Genomic DNA, 24,844 nt, shown 5'->3' with positions numbered 1-24,844 from the left:
TTTATATTTGAGGAAGTTAAATCCCCACAGCTCTTTCTTTTTGTCAACTCTAATGATTAGTCAACAAAGCACATTTTAAGTGCTATTAAAGGTTCAGCCAATAAAGGAGTGGAGGCTTGAGGTGACTTTTGTCCTGTTGGCAGATAAACATGAGAACAGCCCTACTGGAGCTGCCCAAGACCCATCTTAGCCCAGTTATTCTCTTTCCCACACTGGCCAACCAAATGCTTCTGGCGAACTCACAAGGAAGATATGAAGACATATCTTTCTGTTACTATTGTTCCTGTGACTGGCATCTGAAGGCATGCTCTCCCCAACTCTGAGTACTTCAATATGGATTCCTTCCTTGTCCAATAACCTTTGGACAAGGTGTCCTTCCTAAGGGTCTCCAATTCTTTTTTAAAGATATCAAATAAGTGGTCATCATCACATCATGTGGCAATGAATTCCATGGGTTAATTATGCACTGTGTGAAGAAGCATTTTCTTGTTTTTTAAACATGTCTTTCCAAACACCTTTGCTGGATGACCTTTGAACTTTGCGATTTTAATAGAGGAACCTCAATTTCCTATTTTATGAAGGGCAGTTTTAATTAATATTAAGAACAAAAAAGACATGCAGCCAAGATCAAAAGACTTCTTGAAACCCTGAGTATTATCATTTAGTTCCAACTTATTTTGGGATACTTAAAACCCCAAAGAGAATCAAAGGCTTGTAGAAATATTCAGTAATCTTTTTTAGCGAGATCTTTGAACAAAGCTGTCTACAGCCTGGAGATTATAGAAGAGATAGGAAAGATTTTATATAGCACCTTTCACTGATGTTACATTAATTACAACATTAACACATTTTCATTTCATATTAATGTCTTACACACTAATCACTACTAACATAGCCTTTACTAAGATTTCAGGAGTTGAAGCAAGGTTTAAGGCTTTATTTATTAAAGCATATTAAAGCATATAAAGAGATTGTCCTGAAGTCTAAATAAAGAAGTAAAACTACCTAGAAAAAAAAATGATTCACACCCAGGTGCTCTGACAAAAAGGACTCTTTGTATGGTTGGAGTTCAGACTCCAACAGACTTGAGTGTTTTGCTGGTCTCTCTACTGTGTGGCCAAGAGTTCACTTACTATATTTAGTATCATTAAACTGAACAGACTGCATCATGGAAAAAGGCAACCTGATTGCCATTAAAATATGCCAAGATTGATTTGTGTTTATATTTTTGTTTCCTTCCTGATCCTTCTTTTGCTTTTATACGTTAACTTTTAGATTGTAAGAATGTATATTTCAAATTGATTATTGATTCAAACTACTCTGAAGGCTTTTTTGGGGGGTTGAAGAATGGAATGAAAATGTTAATATTTATCTATGAGTTACATTAAGTATTTTTGTTTATCTACGAATTTGGAAATAATTATGATTGCTAATACAAAAGCACTATATATCATTCTAATGGGAAACAAGGTGACCCATAGACATGTTCTGCTTCTTTTCTAGGTTCTGCTTCTTACTGAAGGACAAGTTTTGAAACATCTTTTTTCTCCCTTCTGATGGTTCTTAACCTTGAACCAGATGTGGAGCTTACACCTTTCCAAAAGAAGTCATGGATTGTGTTGAATAGTTAATAACCTACTAGAGACAATTGTATTTTGGAAGACAGTCAAATGCTTTTATTGGGTATATGAGGTAGGAAAGGACAGTGGGAGAGGAAAGGTTACAGCAGTTGTATATTCCTATAAGTGTGCGAAGCAGTTGATGTGATAAAAAGGTACCATTGTCTGAAAGAAAAAGAACAAGTATAAAAGGAAACTAAGGATATATTTTATTTCCTTTCAGACTAGTCTGCATGATGTTTCTGAACAAGAATAAGAACAAAACTATAGTGAGAACAAATGTTTGAAAAAAACATGTTTTGACCAAATGATGTTTCACGGGCATTAGAAAGGACAAATGAAGTTACCCTCTTCTGTTGCTATTTTTGCTAATTCCTCATCTGCCCACCTGCATGTACCACGTTTGCTGTTCTGTCTACAAACTCTACTCCTGATTGGCTGATTGTAACATCAAATATATAACCACATAGTCTTTTTAAAAAAATCAAATCTGTTTCGCAGGAAATGGTGGTTTACTCATGCTCATGTCATCACATAGGTGCATGTTAAAATCAAGATACCTGGGCATACATATGTGAACACCTACTGTTTACTAAATCTCTGTTTGACCTTATTTTCTTCAAAGATATTCATCCCAGCTTATAGTTTTGTAAATATATATTTATTAAACAAAACCAGCTTAAAGTTGTCAAGGTTACCGAACACTGTTTTAAAGGACTGGAGAATTAATAATTTAAGAACCTAAGAAAAGGGTGCTACTTCAGACTCAAATGCATCCAGTCAGGCAGACAGGTTTCAGTAGGGATCAATTAGATACTTCTGGGAAATCTCCAAAGAGGGAGTGAAAGTAACAAGCTTCTACTGCTTGCTCCTTTCACCTATATTTGTTTGTTCAATAAATCAACCAATCAAATTTATACGGCTGCCCATCTCACACAAAGCAACTCTGGGTGGCCTACAATTGCATTGTTCAAAAGTTCAAAGATATTTTTTCTTAAATGACAGCTAACGGTCACCTATGAATCGATGCCCCATCTTCTGGCAGGGAGCATCATAATTACAGATTTTTTTTATAAAGGAGAACTTCGTTTTCTGAATAGAAGCTCCCTCCTATCAATTTCACTGGATGATCCATTCTTTATTCCCAATGCAGTTTAAGAAAAGCAGATGTGGTGCCATAATGGTTGCATTCAGACCATATGACTGACTGGCCAAATATTTTTTCAGGCAATTGACTAATTCCTGAACAATTTGGAGGACACAATTTGTTCTATGGCCTAAAACAGTGTTTCTCAACCTTGACAATTTTAAGGCATGTGGACTTCAACTCCCAGAATTCCACAGCCAGCATTGCTGGGAATTCTGGGAGTTGAAGTCCACATGCCTTAAAATGATCAAGGTTGAGAAACACTGGCCTAAAAGGTTAAGGTATTAGGTTAGAAATAAGGAGACTCTGAGTTCTAGTCCTGCCACCTTAGACATGAAAATTGATTGGGTGACTTTGGGCCAGTCACTCTCTCTCGATGCACCTCACCTCACTGGGTTGTTGTTGTGAGGAAAACAGGAAGAGGAAAGAATATTATGTCTGTTGCCTTGACATTTATGAAGTAAGTAAGTAAGTAAGTAAGTAAGTAAGTAAGTAAGTAAGTAAGTAAGTAAGTAAGCAAGCAAGCAAGTAAGTAAATATTCTCCTTCCCTACATGATGCTGAATTACATATAGGCAGAGCAGGCAAACTGGAGCTACTTGATAACCCTGGAAGGAAAGGAGTGGGAAATAAAAATCAGGCTGGAAAGTGTAAAGGAAATTGATATATGGGTAAAATAAAGAAAGCTGTTTATCTTAGAAAATGGTGGTATCAATAGAAAGGGAAGGCTTGGAGGTAGAGGTGTCCAGTTCAGGCTAAGTAAGATCACCCCATGTTATTATCTGGTCCTTCATTCCTGCAATAAAATTTATAGTATAATTTGCACTGCTCTTTAAAATCCCACGTATCATTTCCAGAGAGTAGAATACGCCGTGACCTTGTGGGTCTGGGCACAGACAATACACACAGCTGCAGATGTTAGTCAGAAAGGGACCACTTTTGGAACCTTTTAGCCTTTTACAAAGGAGGCAGTTACTTCCTTTATCCTTTTCCTCCAGAGGAAAGAGAATCCATGGCAAAATTGTGTTTAATGAAAAGGACGGAGGGGGGGGACATGATAGCAGTGTTCCAATATCTAAGGGGCTGCCACAAAGAAGAGGGGGTCAACCTATTCTCCAAACACCTGAAAGCAGGACAGGAAGCAATGGATGGAAACTAATCAACCAAGCTAGAACTAAGGAGAAATTTTCTGACAGTTAGAACAATTAATCAGTGGAACAACCTGCCTCCAGAAGCGGTGAATGCTCCAACACTGGAAGTTTTTAAGAAGAGACTGGACAGCCATTTGTCCGAAATGGTATAGGGTTTCCTGCCTGAGCAGGGGGTTGGACTAGATGACCTCCAAGGTCCCTTCCAATTCTATTATTCTCTGTGTGTCAGCAGCCTTTATCTTCTGTCCCTCCTGGTGTGGCTGCAGCAACTTTCACTTGCATAGAGTGTCACAGGGAATACCATGGCTCAGATTGTTCATAAATATTTCACTTTCTCAATATTTAACACTTTCTTTTACCCCTTTCCCCATTTCTCTTCCTTCCTTCCTTCCTTTCATTAGATTTTGATACAACTAGCTCCAGAGAGACTCTTTAACACTTGTCCCTTCCTGGCACTTCCCAAATGTGCTGGACTGAAACTCCCATCAAGTATTATTGTATTATTAGCCATGTTGGCTGAGCACGAGAGTTGTGATCCAATATATCTGAGCGAGGAGAAAGAAGGAATGTGCTTGTCTGAAAATGGTACAGGGTCTCCTGCTTGAGCAGAGGGCTGGACTAGAAGACCTCCAAGGTCCCTTCCAGCTCTCTTCTGACTGAATCTTGGTGTTGAAAAGGCCCTGAAATCCCAATGCATTGGTTAGGGAACAGAAAGATTCCCATCACTCCTAACCGGTCGGGAGTGATGGGGATTGTATTCCGAAGTCTCCGGTGGGCTCCCCGTCGGATCCAACTCTTCCTTCGACGGGAGGGAGGGTGAGTCCTGCCCGCGCCCCTTCCTCGATTTCGTCCGCTCCCAGCCGACTTAAGTTTGGCCGCTCGTGGCGTGGAACTGGACGGGAAAGAGCCGCACGAAAACTTCGCGGAGGCGGGAGGGGGCGGAGGAGGAGGAGGCTGGCTCTGGGGAAGCCACACGGGGGGCGGCGGCGGCGGCCTCGGCGATCATGCAGAGGAGCCGCTCTTTGCACCAAGCTGTGGAGAAGGTGCGCCGAGGAGCCGCCGTGCAACGGCCGCCAAGAAGCACAGCAGACTGGCCCACGCTGCAACCGCTGCAGGCGCGGCAGGAGACCCAGCCGAGTCCAGCCTTTGCCCAACGCTCCGCGGCCGACTCCACCTCCTCCTCCTCCTCCTTCGCCGCCTCGGCCGCTACCCCCTGACGAGCCCGGACGGGCGGTCCGAGCCCCTCTGCATGGATGTCAAGGCGGCGCCCAACGGGGTAGCCACCATCGAGGACCGAATCCTTCGGATCACCGGCTACTATGGCTACTACCCCGGGTACTCCAGCCAGAAAAGTAAGGAGAAAGCTGCGCGGCCCCGGACTGCGCCGCTGGGCAACGCGCGCGCGGCTGCTGCGCTGCGCTGGGTTGCGGGCTGGCTCGCTGGCTGAGGGAGCACCCTTTCCCTCCCTTCCCCCCCCCGTCCGCCCGCCCGCCCGCCCGCCTCCTCTAGCGGGAGGGTACAGTTTCATCGAGGGGTCTTTGCAGGAAACCTGCGCACAACTGAGCCGCCGGTTTTGGGAGCAGGCAAACGTCCTCGCTTCCTTTTTAACCCCCTCGTGCCCTGCGCGACTTTGCTGTCGCTCCTCCCGAGATGGGTCTTTTTTTCTTTTTCTTTTTTTTAAACCAGGCTGCTCTCTTGCAGCGGGCAGGGCAGGGCAAGGCGGGGTGGAGGTGGGGGATGCCGGAGAAGGTGCGCCGGATTCTAGGGGGGTCGAAGGGAGCGGGCGACGGAGAGAGAGGAAGAGGTGCGGCGCCCCCTTTCCGCGCTCTGCATCTGGGCTGGGAATGTCCACTTGCAACAACGAGCTGTTTCGTGATTTGCCGCGGAGGGCGGTCGCTTCTCCTCCCACCTCGTGCGAAAATGGTGGGCTCTGGCGGGAAGAGGTGGGGGGGGAGAAGTCTTCGTGCTTGCGTGCGTAGGGGCGCGCGCGTTTGAAGGAGCAAACGGGGCGCCCCGCGAAAGGAGCCGCGCTGTTTGCGCAGCTGCGCCGCGAAAGTGCGGGTTTGCAGCTGCACGTGCGAGCGTGCGAGAGAGCCGGGATCGCGCGCACGCTGGAGGATTGCTGCATCGAGTCTTGCCCGGCATGCCTGTGAAAGGGATGGGTGAGATCGCCAGCGGGATAAAAAGGCAGTAATAAACGTCCCGCGGTGTTCGTTGCATGTGGGAATCAGGGTACGGTTCGCTGCGGTTCAAAGACCGACCAAGCAGAAAAGGTGTCACAAGAGAGGTTTAAAACTGTGAGGCATGGAGGGCATGACTAGAGGGAGATTTTTTCATATGATTAAAACTTGTTTAAAAGGGGATTGTAGAGCGATTCCAAGTAATGGTTGCAGGAAAGACAGCGGTGTGGCTAGCTAGAGGAAATGCATTCCTTGCTGGATAACTCGTGTCCCATTTTAAGTTTCTGAAATAAACTTGATAGTATGTTTCCCATGTTCAGTTGAAGTGATTCATAAAAGGAGAAAGGAGGGGGACGAGGTCCATTGGCCCCCTTGTTTGGAAAACCTTCTGGAGTTTCAAATAGAAAATGAAGTTGTTCCTACAAAGTATGCAAGCATGAGCACATGGAGTGATGGCCACTCTGTTTGATGGCTTGAAGGAAGACTGATTCACAGATGCTGAGAGCAGTTTATTTCTGACCATTTGCTGTGGCTGCTAAATGGAACAAATGATGTGCAGAGGCAACAGAGCCTTGGTCCTCCTTTCCCACCACCAGTGCCAAGCCTTTCCTTGGATAGTGGCCAAAGTATTCCTCTTATGTGGCTCCTTAAGTTTGCGGCAATGCAGCCTTCCAATGCATATTTCACATATTTCCAGGTGGCCTATTTGATTTAAGCATTTATACTACCTTTTTTTTAGAAAGGTTAGAGCAGAGAACAATCGCCTGTCAAGTGTAAGAAGGTTACTTCATGGTGACAAGTACACATCAAAAGTTACTATATTGGCTTCCACAGCTGTGCTTCCTTCAGAGAAGCCCAGGTCATCCTGATGGGATTTGCACACCTGAAATACAGTAGGCTTGGAAGGCGTTGAATTGGTATCATATTTATACATATATTTTTAAAAGTATAGCAGCAACTTGGTCTAGGAATATGGAGAATTGGTTTCTTCAATCATGATTCTTTCATGGTCATATTCTTTTAAGTCCTTGACATGTACATTCTCCAGACAGATTCTGGAGAACATCTGGCTGTGATAAAGATAACTTCTTCCACACTTTATAGGGGGCACTGAGAATGAACTGATCCAGCTTCTAGGTCAGTGATGGTGAACCTTTTAGAGACCGAGTGCCCAAAACCCGGCTCCGCCTGCCCCCGCTCCGCCCCCATCCCACCCCGCCCACCCGCAGGGCCACCCACTGCCTCCACAGCCTGCCGCAGATTGCCCAGGTGGCCCAGCAGGGCCATGGCAGCCATGACCTCCACCGGCGCCCCGCAGCATCGTCTGCGCGCTACGGGGCACAAGGGCGGAATCTTGTCCCTGCTGCCCGGCTGCCATGTCCTTGGCTGTGCTACTCCACGCCGGCTGTGCTCAGGGGCGACTCTCCTCCAGAGGGGCTGCTGGTGAGGAGGGGGCCACAGGCGACGGCATGAGTGCCCACAGAGAGGGCTCTGAGTGCCGCCTCTGGCACTTGTGCCATAGATTCGCCACTACTGTTCTAGGTCAACAAAATAATGGGTGGTTCAGGAGCCCTTTTGACATTTTAGAAACTTCTTTTGAGTTGGGATGCATAAGGGGCAAGGTAGTGCTCCCCCCCACAATTCTGGGATATTTGGTACATTCCTACTTAGTGAGACCCCATGCATTCCCAATGGGCAGCTTCTCTATTATGTATTTTCTTATGTTCTTTTCATAACAAATCCTCTTATTTGGAAGATACAGAGCTTTTACTTCTGTAGCCCAGAGCCAGTTCTGTGGACCCAATGCCTTCATATCTTTCCTATAACAGATCAGTTTTCCTCAAAGTGGCTGGGATTGAGCTGGGCATCTTCTGCCTGCAGAGCATGTACTCTACCATTGAGTGATGGTCCCTTCCCACTAGGGCAGTGGTAGAGGGGCGTCTATTGCATTGCCTGACTTCATTCTCACAACATCATCTCTTCTGGCTCTGCAAAATGAAGACATGAAGCAAGAGAGAAAATCCTCTAAGATTTGCAGGGGTGTCTTGAGGATAGATTTTGGCGCAAAAGCCCAGACTCTGGTATAATAGAAAACATTTTGAAGGAAGTGAATACATGTTACTAACTAAAAGTCTGCACTCATTAAAGTGTGATATACAGAATTTAAATAGCTTAGCAGCAGTATTGGGGTCTTTGTTTTGTGGCAGACTATGGTTTTCTTATTGCATTTACCAGGATGAATTACATACCATTCAGGATTCAGGCTCAGGTTCAAGTTCAAGTTCAAGTTCAGGCATGAGCCATCTCGGAGGTAAAAGGAAGTTATCAGAGTACTGGGAAGAGAAGTTTGGAAAATCAGGGCAGTCATTGCAAATTAAGAGTAGATAATCTGATGCTCACATATCCCTCTCTTGGTAGTTGCCGGGTTCCTGTTCCCCCAGACCTCATTATTATTGTTATTATTATTTAGATTGTTTTGAATTTGTCATCTTGCAAAGCAAAAGGTCAGATTTTAGCACAGCGGTTCTCAACCTATGGGTCGCGACCCCATTTGGGGTCGATCGACCATTTCACGGAGGTCGCCAAGCAAGGCTGTCCGCCATTTTTTTTCCCTTTTCTGGCGGGTGCCTTACCTCCCTTGAGCTGGACCAGCTGGTGGTCGGCCTGCTCCGTCTCTGACGCTTGCCAGCTACGCCTCGGCCGGCGCAGGGGGCGGAACCACGCATGTGCGGCGCTCCTGGGCAGGGAAAGTCCTCGACTTACGACCGGTTGGGTAGTCCTCGACTTACGACCGGTTTAGTCCTTGACTTACGACCGGTTGGGGGTCGCGGCATTAAAAAGGTTGAGAACCACTGTTTTAGCACCACCTTTATTCTTAAGAATGCCTCTGGACTTCATCTTAAGGCATCTATTAAAAAGAAGATAGGGAGCTGCAATCTGTTAATTAATATTAGTAGCTATCCAGAGGGGAAACCCCTCCAAAATTATTCTGGAATGGTTGCAATAGCACTTAGACTTATAAACCGCCTCACAGTGCTTTACAGCCCTCTCTAAGCAATTTACAGCCTTTGGCCCCCAACAATCTGGGTCCTCATTTTACCGACCTCGGAAGGATGGAAGGCTGAGTCAATCTTGAGCTGGTGAGAATTGAACTACCAAACTGCAGGCAGCCGGCAGAGAGCATCACAGTGGTAGATTCAAGGACTTGAATATTACTTCTTTGCTTTCTGAGTGATGGACTCTTTCTAATTTAGTTATGCACAATAAAGCAACCTTTTAGTGAACAGATAACTCTATTGTGGTAGTCATAGCGATGCCTGCCCCACAGCACCTCTTTATGTGTGGTGCCTCATAGTTCTACTCTTTCTTATTTAGAAATCTGTATTAGTCTACAGATATTTATTTATTTATTTATTTATTTATTTATTTATTCATACATACATACATACATACATACATACATACATACATACATACATACATACATACATACATATCCAACACACCTTCCTCCTCCTATTTTCCCCACAAAAACACTGGGAGGTAGGTTGGAGCTAAGAGAGAGCAACTGGCCTGAGGTCAACTAAGGCAGGACTTGAACTCACAATCTCCCGGTTCCTAGCCTAGACTAGACCAGAGGTGTCAAACTCGCAACGTCATGTGATGTGTCACGACGTATCTTGACTTTTTTTGCCATTGCTGGCAATAGGTTGGGCGTGGTTTCGCTATCATGCATCTGGCCCGCCGCCTGGCAGTTTGACACCCCTGCACTAGACCAAACTGACTCTCAGTTGGGATGAGATTATTTGATGGTATGAGGTGAAGTATTGTAGGGAATAAGGAAGATGACTTTGATGAAATAATGCAAAAACCATTACCTAGGCAAAAAAGGTTGGAGCATTTTGGGTATCTTCTTGAGTGATGGCTGCATTTTGAAGAATAAGTGGTAGCCATGACTTGCTTTTGGACAATTGCATGTTGTGTACCAATTGTGTTCCTTCCTGGATCAGGAGGCATGTGCACGGTACGGTTACTCATACTTCGGTCACCTTCTGAGTAGATTATTGCAATGTGCTCTACATAGAGCTGTCCTTGAAGAATATCTACAACCTTCAATTGCTCCAGAATGCTATGGTAGAGGCAATTATGGATGTGTCTCATTTATGCCTGCGTTACAACTTTGCGAACTGCATTTGCTCACTGATGGCAGAAAACAGTTATTAAAGGAAATGAAGATTTAATTTAGCCAAGCCATGTCTGTAGGTTTTGTGTTAAATCTAAGCAAGGAGTGCAGTTAAACTATCCCTTGTTGGATCTCTGATATATTGCCTGGTCTCCACTGGGAAGCCTGACACAAGAAGTAGCTGTCTTTATGATGGTGAATGCCAGGGATAAAAATGTTGACCTTGCAGCCCAGCACTCCTCAGGTAGATGGCTTGACAGCCCCCAGCAGCCTACGCAGGGCTCTTTCAGGTCACAAAAAGCCTTCATTTTTGAAGGACTTCAGAGAACGGTCTTTTGAAGCCTCTGAAAATTTCACAAAAGCACGGCCAGCCCCTGTTCTGTGATTTTCTGAAGCTCTGGCGAGAGCTTGCATGGCCTCTGCAGCCTCTGAAAGTGATGCGAGATGTGCTTTTGAGAATAGTTGTTGTGAAGTGTTGGTGAACACTGGTGTGTCACACAAAACATTGTGGCATGTCACTTTTGACAGATGGGTTGTAGGTTTGCCATGTAGGCAATACCGAACTAAACAGTCCAGATAAAATATCTATTCTGCATAGAACGTTTAGCCTAAGTCCTATAGCAGGGGTCTCCAACCTTGGCAACTTTAAGACTTGTGGACTTCAACTCCCAGAATTCCTCAGCCAGCTTTGCAAAGGAATTCTGGGAGTTGAAGTCCACAAGTCTTAAAATGGCCAAGGTTGGAGACCCCTGGCCTATAGGATTCAGTTTTCCATCCTGGGTTTAGATTAGTGTTAGATCATTCATCAGCAAGTGAATGACTGGGGCTTTTGTATATAGTGTGTGTGTGTGTGTGTGCACGCCTTCTAAAGAACTATGAGCCAGAAGGCAAGCAAATGGTTTTGTTGAAATAGAATATTTCTGCATTGGAAACTTTCAATTAAGACTGGCGCCCAGTGGCAATTGGAGCAGGCTGGTCTATTGAGGGCAGCAGCACTTTATCTGACCAAGGAACATCAGATGACCTGCTGGTTGCTTTTTTTTGCTTGTATTTTTAAAGACAGAAACAGCATGCGTCCAGTGAAAAGCAATTCCTTTTTATACATGGTTGGGAAATGACCCAATGCAGTTTTTATTGTTTCAGCATGATTTTCTATTTGGCGCAGACTGTGATAGCCGTGGGCATTAACCTTAAACAGATGCTGATTTAAGACTTCCAGGGCAAAACGGAGAACTTAATTTGATCAGATGGGGGGGGGAGATAAAGAGGGGGAAATTGTAAAAGATTGGGCCTCTTTTTTCCCCCAACGTGTATTTAAACTCTAGAAAGAAAAGAAAGGAAATAATTCTCTATCATGATTTTAGCCATTGTCTATCCACTGCAGAATGAAGGCCTCTTCTACATGTTTCCAACCTATACGGTCCTGAGCTAGCAAGGATGATAAATATAGTGCGGAAAGGAAATCAAACACTCTCTGCCATTTAAATCTTTGTTTTGTTCCCTATCATTCAATCTTGCAGCCATTTCCAGAGCAAAAAGTTAGAAATTACATTTGTAGCAAAAGGTAACAGACCTGACACGAAGGTTAATTAAAGTTGATAAAAGGCACCAGCCTATGCAGCTAATCATTCAGATTCAGAATGCCATTAATAAATAACAGATCCTTTCCTCCACTAGACTGCTACCTTCATCTGTAATGCTAATTAAGTGGGAGGCTGCCGCTCAGTGGGATGCCTACTGCAGCATTCCCTTTAGGAGAACCGGTCAATTACACTTTCTAAGGATTCTTAGAAGGCAGGTTCTTTCTGCCTACTTTCAAAGAACAAAGGCAAGACTTTTTCTCTAAAAGAAACTACCCAGAGAAACTTAACTCCTGACCACCCCGAACAGCTGATCTGATTCTTTGTGTGTACTGTGTTTTCTGAAATAAAATTCTTCGCTTCAAGCAAGCAATTGTCCTTCATTCTTTCAAACCTGGCTCCGAACAGACCTAATTTTCATTCCAACAGTAGTGAAACTTATATGTCTTTTCCGGATGGTGAAGCTGGCATTTAAGACTGGACTGTTGTTGCGGCAAACAGTCAAAAATCTACAGGAAACAATGATCTAAGGCAATTTGAAAACCTTCATTTTTTTTCTCCTTCTAGCTATGGGCCGTTGAAGCGGATTCCTGAAGCGCAAGAGGATTAACTTCTAAAAAAAAAAAAAAGTCTGTAGGAAAGGACACACATTTAGTAATCATTTCCCCAAAACCTCTTTTAAACTGGCCGAAATCTTTTAGATGTTCCACCTGAACAGAGACTTATCACCACCTCATCCCAAACTCTAGCCAAATTTGAAAAGGAATGGGCCTTGAATTTTCCAATGTGTATTTCATGAAAAAGCTGTCCAAGCTTTACGCTTTTAGTTGCTGGAAGGATTGTCAACATTTCTCCTTTGCTTCTGCTAGACGTTAGGATGGCAGCTTGGTAATAGCCCATCAATTTCAGGCAGAAAGTTTAATATTCCATCTTGGCAGTCTCCGAGCCGAATGGCTCTCAGTAGGGATGTGCATAAAATAGACAGTAGGTATTGTTTGAAGCCTAGAATAAACCATCATGTCCTGAGAGTTTTGTTGCACCATCTGTTTGGCCCCAGCAGAGCAGAACAAAACCAGGAGCATTTTAGTTGTCCTCAGTTTTGAAGGGGAAAAAAAATCCAGAGGATTTTGAGCCAGAGGGGTTGCTAGCATTGATAATGTTACCTAATTTGGGTAATGAAACATCTGCAAGAAAACAACCAAGCACAGAGAGCGCCAAGGACCCCTCATTTCAACCCTGAGCTACAAATAGTCTCCTTTATTGATCTTAGAGTATTTTTTTAGTTCTTCAGTGGGTTCCTTTCCCCTTCGTTCTCCCCTCTTCCTCTCAACACTTCCCCGTGTGGAGTATCCCTCTGTCCTCACCTTCTCTGGGTCTTCCTTTCCTTCCCTTTCCTCCCTTCATCCACCAATGTGGTTGGCTTTTTCTTTCTTTGAGAACTTGAAGATGGGTGGACTTCAGCTCCGAGAATTCCCCCTGCCAGTTTGCAATTCATGGCAAAATATCTGAAGCTCTCATGTTTTGGTTTGGGTATGAATCACCTGAAGGCAGCTGTGGCACGCTCAGACTGCAATTGTAACTGACCAATAAAGGAGAGTATTTGTAGCCCAGAGTTGAAATGAGGGGTCCCTGGTGCTCTCTGAGCTTGGTTGTTTTCTTGCAGATGTTTCATTACCCAAACTAGGTAACGTCATCAGTGCTAGACAATTGTGACTGAAATCCCTAAGAGTGTCTCTTTCCTTAATCTGGGTCAAGTTCTGCTGGGGATATTGTTCTTTATATTCTATTGGTAAGAGAAACTTTTTTTCCCATCTGGAGAGGAAAGGGCTTTTTTTGTGGTGGCACTCCTACCACTTGATATCTATTTATTTTTTAACACATTTCCCTGTTATTCAGTAAAATAATAATAGATAATATATAATATCTACATTGCCATAGATATTTTAATATTTTATTGAAAGAGCTTTCAAGGTTCTTGGCTTAAATAGACTGATACTTTTTAATATTTTTTTGATTGTTAAATGTATCACCTTGAATTCCTATTTGGAATAATTATATGCCGTTAAAGCAGGTAAATAACTCAGCTGGTGGACCAGGAATTCACCAGTTTTTCCACTTCACAGGTCATCTGTTTTTCTCATTCTTCCTACTTCACTGCCAGTTTATACTCCAATACTGTGCCTGTGTAGTTAGATTGTTTTGGATTTGAGATTTTTTTTGTTTCAGCGTGTCTTACTTCTACATTTATACAGAATCTCATTTGTCATTTTGTCTCCTTTTTTCATATTTTAGATGAACTTGTTTGTCAACCGTGGCCTGCTTGGTTCCCATTATCTTGTTTGATACCATCTTGGGTCACCTAAGTGTACCTACCTGATTTCAGATTGTTGATAAATAATTGAAGTATCGATACAGGGAAAACCTCTTACTCTTCCAACTGCTGATTGTAATGTTCTGCTACTCCTGTTTGAACTAGTTATGGATCAGTTTCCTTAGGAACTTTGCGAAGAAGTACAAAGTCTATTGTGATATGCAGAGTGAGGGCAATTGTAATGGAGCCAAAGTCCCAAAGGTGCTTTTTCCAAAAGGCAAGTGGACTTTCTTGAACTGAAGAAGCTTCTTGGATGAGAAGTGAAACATTTTCAAGGAAAAAGTCAAGAAAGTCCACTTGCCTTTTGGAAAACCACCTTTGGGACAACTATGACCTGGGTGATTGAGAATCTCTATAGATAAAAGTGGCCGAAGATTTTTTCAAGGGGGACTTTTATGCACCCAACAAGCAACAACTATGTTGATGGCATAAGAATCAATCCACAAACATCATAACGTGTGCATTAAAATGTTATCTATTTATTTACTTTGTGGACTGCCAAATGCTGCTATAATTTAATAGAGAAAGTAAAAATGGCAGAGAAAAGGAAGCAGAGATACTCGAACTATTGGATAATTTTATTCTGGGAAGAAAGATGATCAGATGGGATTAACCTGAGCAGGAATATAGGTGTTTTTGTCTTCTCATATCTTCTGTGGCCACCAAAACAGAGTCCTCCAGGTGACGGTTTCCTAGCAGACTATGGAATATGGGGTTGTATGGAGGGATGTAACCTACTGTAACAAATCTAACTATGGACAGCATCACAAGATTCTCAGAGCACCATAAAAAAGTCTTTCTTCTATGCATTTTTTTTTTCAAAGAAGCACCAGGTGATTATTTTCTAAATTATACCATCATGAACGGACTTGGAAATATGGGTTTTCAGTCTCAAGGGATGAATAATTATGGAGCAAAAAGCAAGGCATAATCGTAAATCATCATTTCCTAACGTGGTACACCTGATTGGATTGAACTAAAGTTAACCATGGACCATGTGAACCAGAAATGATAGGATTTGTAATCCCAGATATCTGGAGGACACTAGGCTGGGGAAGCAACTTTCTATTTTAATTGGGGATGGGTGATTGTTCTGCATGCTATTTTGAGAGTCCATGAGTGAGATTCAAATTTTCACATTGAAATTCCAGAAGGCAGTCACCAGAAACAAATAACAAGTCTCAGAGAAAAAAAAGAATGCACACAAGGAAGCATTTTTCCTATTTCATTCAAAAGATTCAGGATATCTAGATTCCTGTAGCAGCCTTTAAATAATGTCAATATTACCCTTTCTGTGACATGCAGCTTTTTTCCTAATCTTTTATTCCACGCATAAAATCTTCATTTCCCAGCAGTTTCGTAAGAAGAGTTTCATTGTTTTGACAGATTTGTAACAAAGTATTTCCTCTTCTCCTGCCTCACACTATATTTTCAAAATCTAATAAATTCATTTGGTCAGTTCATTAATCAGTTGAATCATTTTTAATTCACTAGAAAGTTCCAGTGATCATATCTTTAAAACATGATGTTTTAAAGAAGCCAGCGCTGTGTTAAAAAATGAGGATGGGAGCTATTCTTTATGTAAAACATGGTCACGCACCATTGAAAAAAAATTATGATTAGTTCCCTCGATTTGTGGTGACTTGATTGAATTAAATTAGCTTATACTGTACACTGGATGTTTCAGTGATTGGTTGGAATTTTGATAGACTTCAGCTAATCACTAGGATTTTGTTTTTTCTGTGTCCTATCATCTTGCACTGCTTCTCTGACCTTATGAAGCTGCTGAATTATTCAGTTGTGATGACTCTGCCTTGGATGCTTTGACTTTCTGAGGGAGGTGTGATTAACTGGGGACATGACCACTTTAGGGGAGAGATCCAGGCAACAGAGTACTCCTTGCCATACACATTTGTTGGACAAGAATGACCTGGTTGTCTTTTAAATCGTGGCTTAAAGAACCATGAAGGGTTCTTCAGGGTTTGGATGAAATTGTCATTCAGTACTTTGTTGCTGTTTTTGTCTTCTTGTCTCCTGGGTTCATATTGTTTTATGATATTATGTTCCAATCTCTTTTCTGTTGAGTCCACATTCATTATAGCATTAATTTATTCTTCTTGTTGCTCTCTATTTTTCTTGTTTTATCATACATATTTCTTAAATACTTGATCCCCATTGCATTCAGCTTGCTTTTATGTTTCTCTGAATTCTCATTTCCACATAAGAAACAATGGCTGGAAACTGACCAAAGAGAGAAGCAATCTGGATTTAAGGAGAAACTTCCTAGCAGTGAGGACAATTAACCAGTGGAATAGTTTGCCTTCAGAAATTGTGGGTGTTCCATCACTGGAGGTTTTTAAGAAGAGATTGGGCAGTCACTTGTCTGAAATGGTATAGGTCAGGGATGTTAAACTGCCGGCCTGCGGGCCGGTTTCATCATACCGGAGCCGCACCCACCCCATTGCCAGCAATGGCAAAAAAGCTCCGATACGTTGCGCGACGTCACGTGAGGTTGCGAGTTTGACATGTCTGGTATAGTTCTCCTGCTTGAGCAGGGGGCTGGACTAGAAGACCTCCAAGGTCCCTTCCAGATTCTATTCTATTCTATACTATTCCATTCCATTCCATTCCATTCTATTCTATTCTCTGGGAAGAAGAAGAAATAGGAGACAGAAGTGAATTCCACAAACAGTATCATAGGGAACTCAGCAGCAACTCAATAAAAAAGTTTTATAAGTTCTTTTGGGAAGTTCTTCTTCTAAAGAGGAATTTCTTCCACATAGGCAACTGCATGTTTATCCTGGTTCCCAGATATTCCATGCATTGGCTGAAATAAACTGGGATTTACAAAAACTTACATGATAACAAATTTGCTAGTCTCTGATATGTGGTAGTGCAGTCTGATCTCCAAGAGGCTAAGCAGCATGGACCTGATTAATATTTCAGTGAGAAACCCCTTGGAAATTGTAGCTTAGGCTGAGAAATAAAAAAAAATATTCTTGAGGGCCAATAATTTGATATTGCTGCCAAAAAACCGATATGGAGATATCCCTGAAAACACCAACAATTCTTTACTTTTTCGAACAATACTTAGTGTCTCTTGATTTGCTGGCTTATACATCTAATACTTCTAAATAAATAAAGAATGCCACAATACTCTATTATCCTTTGATTTATCTAGGATAGTAAGATGCCTTCAAGTGTCATGTTTGTTTGTCAAAGGCACTTATTGTCTAATTGAGCAACAATTATTAAGATTCCAGACTAGTGTTATTGGCTCCCTCTCCCTGCCTCCCTCCCTCTTTCACTCACACACACACGCACACACACACACACACACACTAATTAAACTATGTTTTTTTCTGGATCTGGAGCATTTAGGTTTGAGGTAAGCCATAACAAGACTTTTGTTTTCTATTATTTAGGTTGCCCCTTGCAGCTGAAACATTTTGTGCTGATTTAGCAAATTGCTTGTGATAATGACCCAAATGCATTACCTTTTTTGAAAAATGTACAAAGTTTGTGGACGAAGGCTTTTGTGACACAAACCTCTCATATGCCAACCAGTGAATTCCAATGCAGAAAAGAGGTATAAATCCCAGACAAAGAGTGAATTTAGATCAGGAAGAATACAATGGCCGTTGCCAAGCACTTACATTTTGGTGTGACTGTGTGAGATAGTTGTACGTCTGAGGACTGGTTGTAAGTCACTTTTTCAGCACCCTTGTAACTTCAAATGGTTGTTAAAGGAAAAATGGCAAATCAAGGATTACCTGTAATTGTATAAGGCTCCTGCTAAGTCAGACCAAAGGTCCACCACCTGGCTTCTATTTACACAGTTGCCAGCAGGACAATTCCAGTAAACCACAATGAAGTGTGATTGGTGGCACCTGATGGTAGGATTTGGGAGCAGGTATCCAGGATACCTTTCTACAGAATAAATAGGAAGATGCAGCAGGGTTGGCCTATTATTTTTTAAAGTAAGCAAAGAAGTCTGTGTTGCCATTTTACCAGTCCACTCAGTGAAGCCTAATTAGACTCTTAAATCTATTCTAAAATGACAGTCCAAAAGGCGCTTTTTCAAGAGGCAACTGGACTTTCTTTGTTTTTCTTTGAAGACGTTTCTCATTCAAGAAGCTCCTTCAGTTCTTGGATGAGAATTGGAGAACTGAAGAAGCTTCCCTGGATGAGAAGCGAAACATCTTCAAGGAAAAACAAAGGAAATCCAGTTGCCTCTTGAAAAAGCACCTTTGGGACAACCATGACCGAGATGACTGGGAATCCCCATAGACACACTAAAACGACCTGTCACTGACCTGAAAATAAAGGGTCTACAGCAGGGGTCTTCAAACTTGGCCCTTTTATGACTTGTGGACTTCAACTTCCAGAATTCCTCACCCAGCGTGCCTGGCTGAGGAATTCTGGGAGTTGAAGTCCATAAGTCATAAAAGGGCCAAGTTTGAAGACCCCTGATCTACAGTATTAACCCTTGAAGTCAGATGTTCTGTTTAGCTAATCCCCATTGATTGGCAGAGTGATCTAGTGAATAGAATTAGACTTGGATCTAGAACAGGGGTGTCAAATTCGCAACATCATGTGACATGTCATGATGTATCACAACTTTTTTTCCATTGCCGCCAATGGGGTGGGTGCGGTTTCGGCATAATGCATCCGGCCCGTGGGCTGGCAGTTTGACACCCTTGATCTAGAAGATTCATACCCTTCACATAAGCACTGGATTTGCCCTTCATGTGCTGTTCAGCACTACTTGTATGTCCCCAAGGAACCTCTGTTTGAATACCTCCCTTTGAACCATGCATTAGATCTTCCGTGTGATTTAATAGAGGAACATGAAAAGTGGTAGTGAACCTGTGACCACTCTCACTTTTGTTTCACTATTCTTCTGAGCAACCAGGAAAGACATGGGAAAGGGCTTCAGAAGAAGGTGAGAATACCAAGGACCATACCAAGACCTATATAGGTTTTATGGTGTGGTTGAACTCAGGAACCTGGTGCTAATCTCAGATCTGGAGAGCCTTGGTATATGGAAAGGGGCCTCGGCGCAAATCCCCAAATTGTGATCTGCTGAATAAAAAAGGACCCTTGGCCTGGTCCAGTGTATCTCCTCTTCTTGTATTGCTATAAATTTCTTCATTTTTCACAGAAAAGGACAGTGAATTCAACCACATCTGCAGATATGTTTATTTAGTCCTTCTTCCGCTTGTAGCACCTGCATTTCTATTTTATTGTCTCTTCTCACATTTTCACTGTTTGGACTCCACAGGAAGTCCATCTTTCTTCTTCTCAGATTTATTTATTTTCATTAAGCTCTGTAGGCTGTTTTTTGGTTGCACTTCTGACCCTTCAAAGTTCAGCTAAAAGCAAATTAAAGAAATCTTTAAAAAAGGAAAAATTGACAAAGAAAGGAAGAGATTCTTGTATTTGTTTGAAACGGTTCTATTGTAAAAATGATTATATATATAAAATAATAAAGTTGGAAGGGACTTTGGAGGTCATCTAGTCCAACCCCCTGCTCAGGCAGGAAACCCTATACCATTTCAGACAAATGGCTGTCCAGTCTCTTCTTAAAAACTTTCAATGTTGGAGCATTCACAACCTCTGGAGCAATATCCTTCTGTCATATATATATATATATATGTGTGTGTGTGTGTGTGTGTGTGTATCATATATGTGTGTGTGTGTGTATCGTGTGTGTGTGTGTTTGTGATTTTTATTACTGCATTTTAATAACTATTGTAAATCACTTTGGGATATGATTATCTGGGAAGGGAAGTAGAAATGTATCAAGTAAGTAAATGATGATGACGACGACGATGATGATGATGATAGGGACCTTGGAGGTCATCTAGTCCAACCCCCTGCTCAGGCAGGAAACCCTATACCATTTCAGACAAATGATTATACAGTCTCTTTTTAAAAATGTCCAGGGTTGGAGCATCCACAGCTTCTGGAGGCAGGTTGTTCCATTGATTAATTGTTCTAACTGTCAGGAAATTTCTCCTTAGTTCTAGGTTGCTTCTCTCCTTGGTTTGTTTCCATTTGTTGCTTCTTGTCCTGCCTTCAGGCGCTTTGGAGAATAGCTTGACTCCCTCTTCTTTGTGGCAGCCCCTGAGATATTGGAACACTGCTATCATGTCCCCCCTCGTCCTTCTCTTCATTAAACTAGACATACCCAATTCCAGCAGCCGTTCCTTATATGCTTTAGCCTCCAGTCCCCTAATCATCTTTGTTGCTCTTCTCTGTACTCTTTCTAGAGTCTCAACATCTTTTTTACATCGCGGTGACCAGAACTGGATGCAGTATTCCAAGTGTGGCCTTACCAAGGCATTGTAAAGTGTTATTAACACTTCACGTGATCTTGATTCTATCCCTCTGTTAATGCAGCCTAGCACTGTGTTGGCCTTTTTGGCAGCTGCAGCACACTGCTGGCTCATATTTAGTTGATTGTCCACTAGGACTCCGAGGTCCCTCTCACAGTTACTACTATTGAGCAAGGTACCCCCTATACTATACCTGTACATTTGATTTTTCTTGCCTAAATGTAGAACCTTGCTTTTTTCACCATTGAATTTCATTTTGTTAGATAGTGCCCAGTGTTCAAGTCTGTCCAGATCCTTCTGTATCTTAAGACTGTCTTCTGGAGTGTTGGCTATTCCTGCCAGCTTGGTGTCGTCTGCAAATTTGATGAGTTCCCCATCTATCCCCTCGTCCAAATCGTTGATGAAGATGTTGAAGAGTACTGGGCCCAGAACAGAGCCCTGGGGCATCCCACTACACACTTCCCTCCATGTAGATGCAGTTCCATTGAGGACCACGTGCTGAGTACGGCCAATCAGCCAGCTATGGATCCATCCGGTAGTGATGCTGTCTATCCCACTCTTTGAAGAGATGGGATATAAATAAATAAATTTGATATTGTGTTTTGTTGTGAAAGGAGCTTTGCTGGACTCAGTCCCTCTTTATTAAAAGCAGTACACAGAACACCGTCCTCAGCTGACAGATTGATGATGATATGGACATAGATGGTAAATTGGGGACTAAGACCACAGGATATGCAAGAAATAATCTATAATCTTTTTATGCACAATGAAAATCATGCACAACAAGCAGAATTTCCATTTGCTACTCCAGTAATTAAAAGTTAATTTAATTGTCTAGCTGGCAGGGCAGAACTGAAGAAAATTGAGGCAAGAGGACTGTCTGAGCTCAGCATCATTTTTACGGCAGGATGATGTTTGTTCAAGAAAATTCTATTTTCCAATAAGAACACTTCAATAGCTCTTCTTGGCTGGCTGGCCTGGATGCTGGCTGAGTAAGAAAATATTTTGATGTTAAAAATGCTGTACAAAATCCCACAATAATCATGTAGAGAACTAGAGGTTATTTGTTCTAGAGGTTCTTAATTCTGACTGTGCTCAACTAATCTGTAGTGGACTAGACCAGCTTGTTTCTTTGAGGGTCTTCAGAAAAGGTTCCCATTGAAAGAATTTAAGGTAGGTTGGTTTTTGATGAAAAACATATCCGGTCTAGACTGCTGTACCTACAGTAGCCCCTAAGTTGCCCCTAGATCAGTGATGGCGAACCTTTGAGAGACCAAGTGCCCAAATTGCAACCCAAAACCCAGTTATGCATTGTCGGGTGCCGGGTGGGTGTGGCCATTGGGTGGGTGTGGCCCATTGAGTGGGCGTGGCTGCGGTGGTAACAGCAGACGGTGGGACTAAAAAGTTCAATCAATCAATTCCAACTTTGCGAGATCTTTTTTTTCCCCGCGAGAAGTTGAAATTGACTGATTGATTGAACCTTTTTTTTTGTTCACGGCAGTGGAGGCCTAAAGCAAAAAGATTTTATAAAACCCAGCTGAATGCCTAGGACTGGGGCGGTGGTGCGCGTGCCCACAGAGAGGGCTCTGAGTGCCGCCTCTGGCACCCGTGCCATAGGCCACCACTGCCCTAGATGACCTCCAAGGTCCCTTCCAACTTTACTATTATTATTATTATTAAGTGTTGGAAGATTACAGTCATGTTTTCCCTAAGCCTTCTCTTCATTAGGCTAAACATACCAGACCTCTTACCATCTTCATTGCTCTTCTCTGCCTTCTTTCTAGGGTCTCTGCATCTTTTTTGCATTATGGTGAGCAGGCTGTAAGAGTTTTATGATGCCAAATTAGTTCAGAGATAAGTAGGTCCTGGTTTGTTCAACCATGATTTATGTAAGTTGTTAACTGAATCACGTGGTTGTTAAGTGAATCTTAACAACCATTGACTTTGCTCATGGGAAGGTCGCAAATGGCAATCATGTGACTCAGGATACAGCAACCATCATCGTAAATGCATGTTGTTTGCCGAGTACCTAATTTTGATCACATGATTGTGGGGATGCTATGGATGGTCATTTGTTATAAGTCACCTTTTTAAGTGCTGTTTTAACTTTAAACGGTCGCTAAATGAATGATTTTAAGATGAGAACTATTTTAAGATAATTGGACATCATCAGCATATGGATGCAACCAAACCCCATATTGACAGATGGCCTACCATGGAGGTTTCATGTGGATATTAAAAAGGGGAAGAAGTAATTGTGCTTTGCTGGCCTTCTCACCACAAAGTGTGTCCTAATATAGGCTCTTACCTTTGCTCAATGAATTAATCCTTCCCAGTTTCCTTTTTGAGAATAAGGTCTGATATTGTGTGTACTCTATAATTCATGACACTTTGCTGCAAGCTGCTCAACTGTAGAAAAAAGTGAAAGGTTGAAATGAAGTAGGAGAGCAGGATGGTTCAGCATGGTGGTTCCCTTAATGAGATAGGCTCTTTGCTCAGTCCTCGCTTAATCAGAAGGAATCTGTCTTCCCAACCAACATGCTGAATCTTGGATCACCAAAGGTATTGCTCATGTTGCTTGTTTGCTGGCAACAACAGGGGGAAGAATGGCTTGGATGTGCAAGAGCTGTCCAATTAGTGGGTCCAGTACCCTAATGGAAGAGTTTCTGTTCACTGGGAACACAGTTGCAAACAGGCAGGTGTGCTACGGTTTTTCTTGCAGAATTTTCCAGATTCTTAAGATTGAGAAACAGTATGCGCAAGTAACCATCATTAGAGGAAAAAGTAGAGGTAATCCAACATTACAGTTACTTCCACTCTTGTTCTCTGTCTCACCATCTCTGTTCATCCATGTTTCTATCCAGATCCATCTCCTGCATCCACCACGAGTAAATACAGTATGTGGATTTGGCATGGCTGCCTTCGCTGTACTTGTTTCCAGCTATGCTGGATCCAAAGCATCTTTGCCCATTTTGGATTAAAATAGTGCACACCTTTACCACCAAATTAGTGATATATGCCCCTTCCCCCTATCCCCTCATTCCCTCTACTCCTCCCACAAGAAAGGTTGTTTTATACGCTGCTGGCAAAGTTTTCAAAGTGCTGAGATATGTCCACTCAGCCAATATATTCACAGGTTTCTGGTCCTGAAGTGGGGTTGATAATGGAGGGTGCTTGTATGGGGGAGATGGGGGTATCTTTGAGGGAGATGGGCAGTTTAGAAATGTAAAAAAACAAACAATTTAGCAATCTTGTGGTTTATTCGAAGAAGGGTTTGTTTAGAAATTGTTGCTTGTCAGATTAAAAATAATGACTTCCAATGGGTCCATTCCCTGTACAAATGATTTACTGGTATGATGAATCATTGTATAGTATGTATGATATTGATCTATCTTACATCTACATCTGTGTCTATGTATCTTTATATCTTTGTATTTTTATATCTATTGTCTGTCTGTCTGTTATCTAAAGCTCCCTTGGCAGCTTCCAATAAAAAGATAAAACAGGGTCAAAACCAAAAATATCAGCACTGAGGTAAGAATTAAATCTTTGCTTTTATTATTAAAAATATGTGAGAGCTTTTTAAACAACAGACACCTCTTAAAGACACAGGGAGCCTGTTTCAGAGGCCTTGGGGTACCTAGAAGACTCTGTGTCCTGAGTGGTGGGTGGCAAGAGAAACTATGGGGGTGATAGGATAGGCAGGCCTCCTCTTGTGCAAAAGAAGGAATTCTCTAAGATGACTAGGACCCACGCTAAAAAGGTAATAAAATGTACTGAAATACTTGGCGAGATAGGGAGAAGCATAATGTTTTGCCTTAATGAGGAAGTTCCTTGGAAATGCTGCATGAGAGATAAAGCTTATGACAGACATGTCAAACACAAGGCCCGGGGGCCGGATGCGGCCCACGAAGTGGTTTCATGTGGCCTGCGAAGCCATCCTGGAAACAGTGAGGGAACAGCCCCTTCTGCCTTGGCCCTGGTCCAGGCCAGCCAGGAGCCAATGTACAATTTTGTGGTGACCATCTATGCTGAAACGCATTCAGTCTTAGCTCCATAAGCCCACCCCCCCTGCATGGCCTGAGAGGAACAGTGAGGCTCCTCCAGTGGACCATGCCTTGGCACTTGCCCTGGTCCCACCCCCTTCTGCCAGAGACCCTCAGATCTGTCCCACTCCTGCCCAGGCCGCCACAGGCACCCTTGACGCGAACGGTGTAGAGCTGGCCATACCCACCCAGTAGGCCAAACCCACTCCATCCACGCCCACCCAGTA

The 24,844-nt window shown here is 42.7% G+C and overlaps 1 protein-coding gene across 2 annotated transcripts in view; it reads left to right on the top strand.

Annotated features, from left to right (window-relative positions):
- Positions 1 to 5,165: 5,165 nt before the first annotated feature.
- SLC35F4 (solute carrier family 35 member F4) overlaps positions 5,166 to 24,844 on the top strand; it is a 144,546-nt gene continuing 124,867 nt past the window's right edge. For both annotated transcript variants that reach the window (XM_015832141.1, XM_015832140.1), the window contains exon 1: positions 5,166 to 5,268. In XM_015832141.1, coding sequence (XP_015687627.1) covers positions 5,166 to 5,268 — 103 coding nt within the window. The remainder of the gene's footprint in view (positions 5,269 to 24,844) is intronic.

The sequence above is a fragment of the Protobothrops mucrosquamatus genome, unplaced genomic scaffold (assembly GCF_001527695.2).
Source record: "Protobothrops mucrosquamatus isolate PMUCROS unplaced genomic scaffold, P.Mucros_1.0 scaffold_307, whole genome shotgun sequence".
NCBI classification, from domain to species: Eukaryota; Metazoa; Chordata; class Lepidosauria; order Squamata; family Viperidae; genus Protobothrops; species Protobothrops mucrosquamatus.
This window is presented reverse-complemented; position numbering and strand designations above follow the sequence as displayed.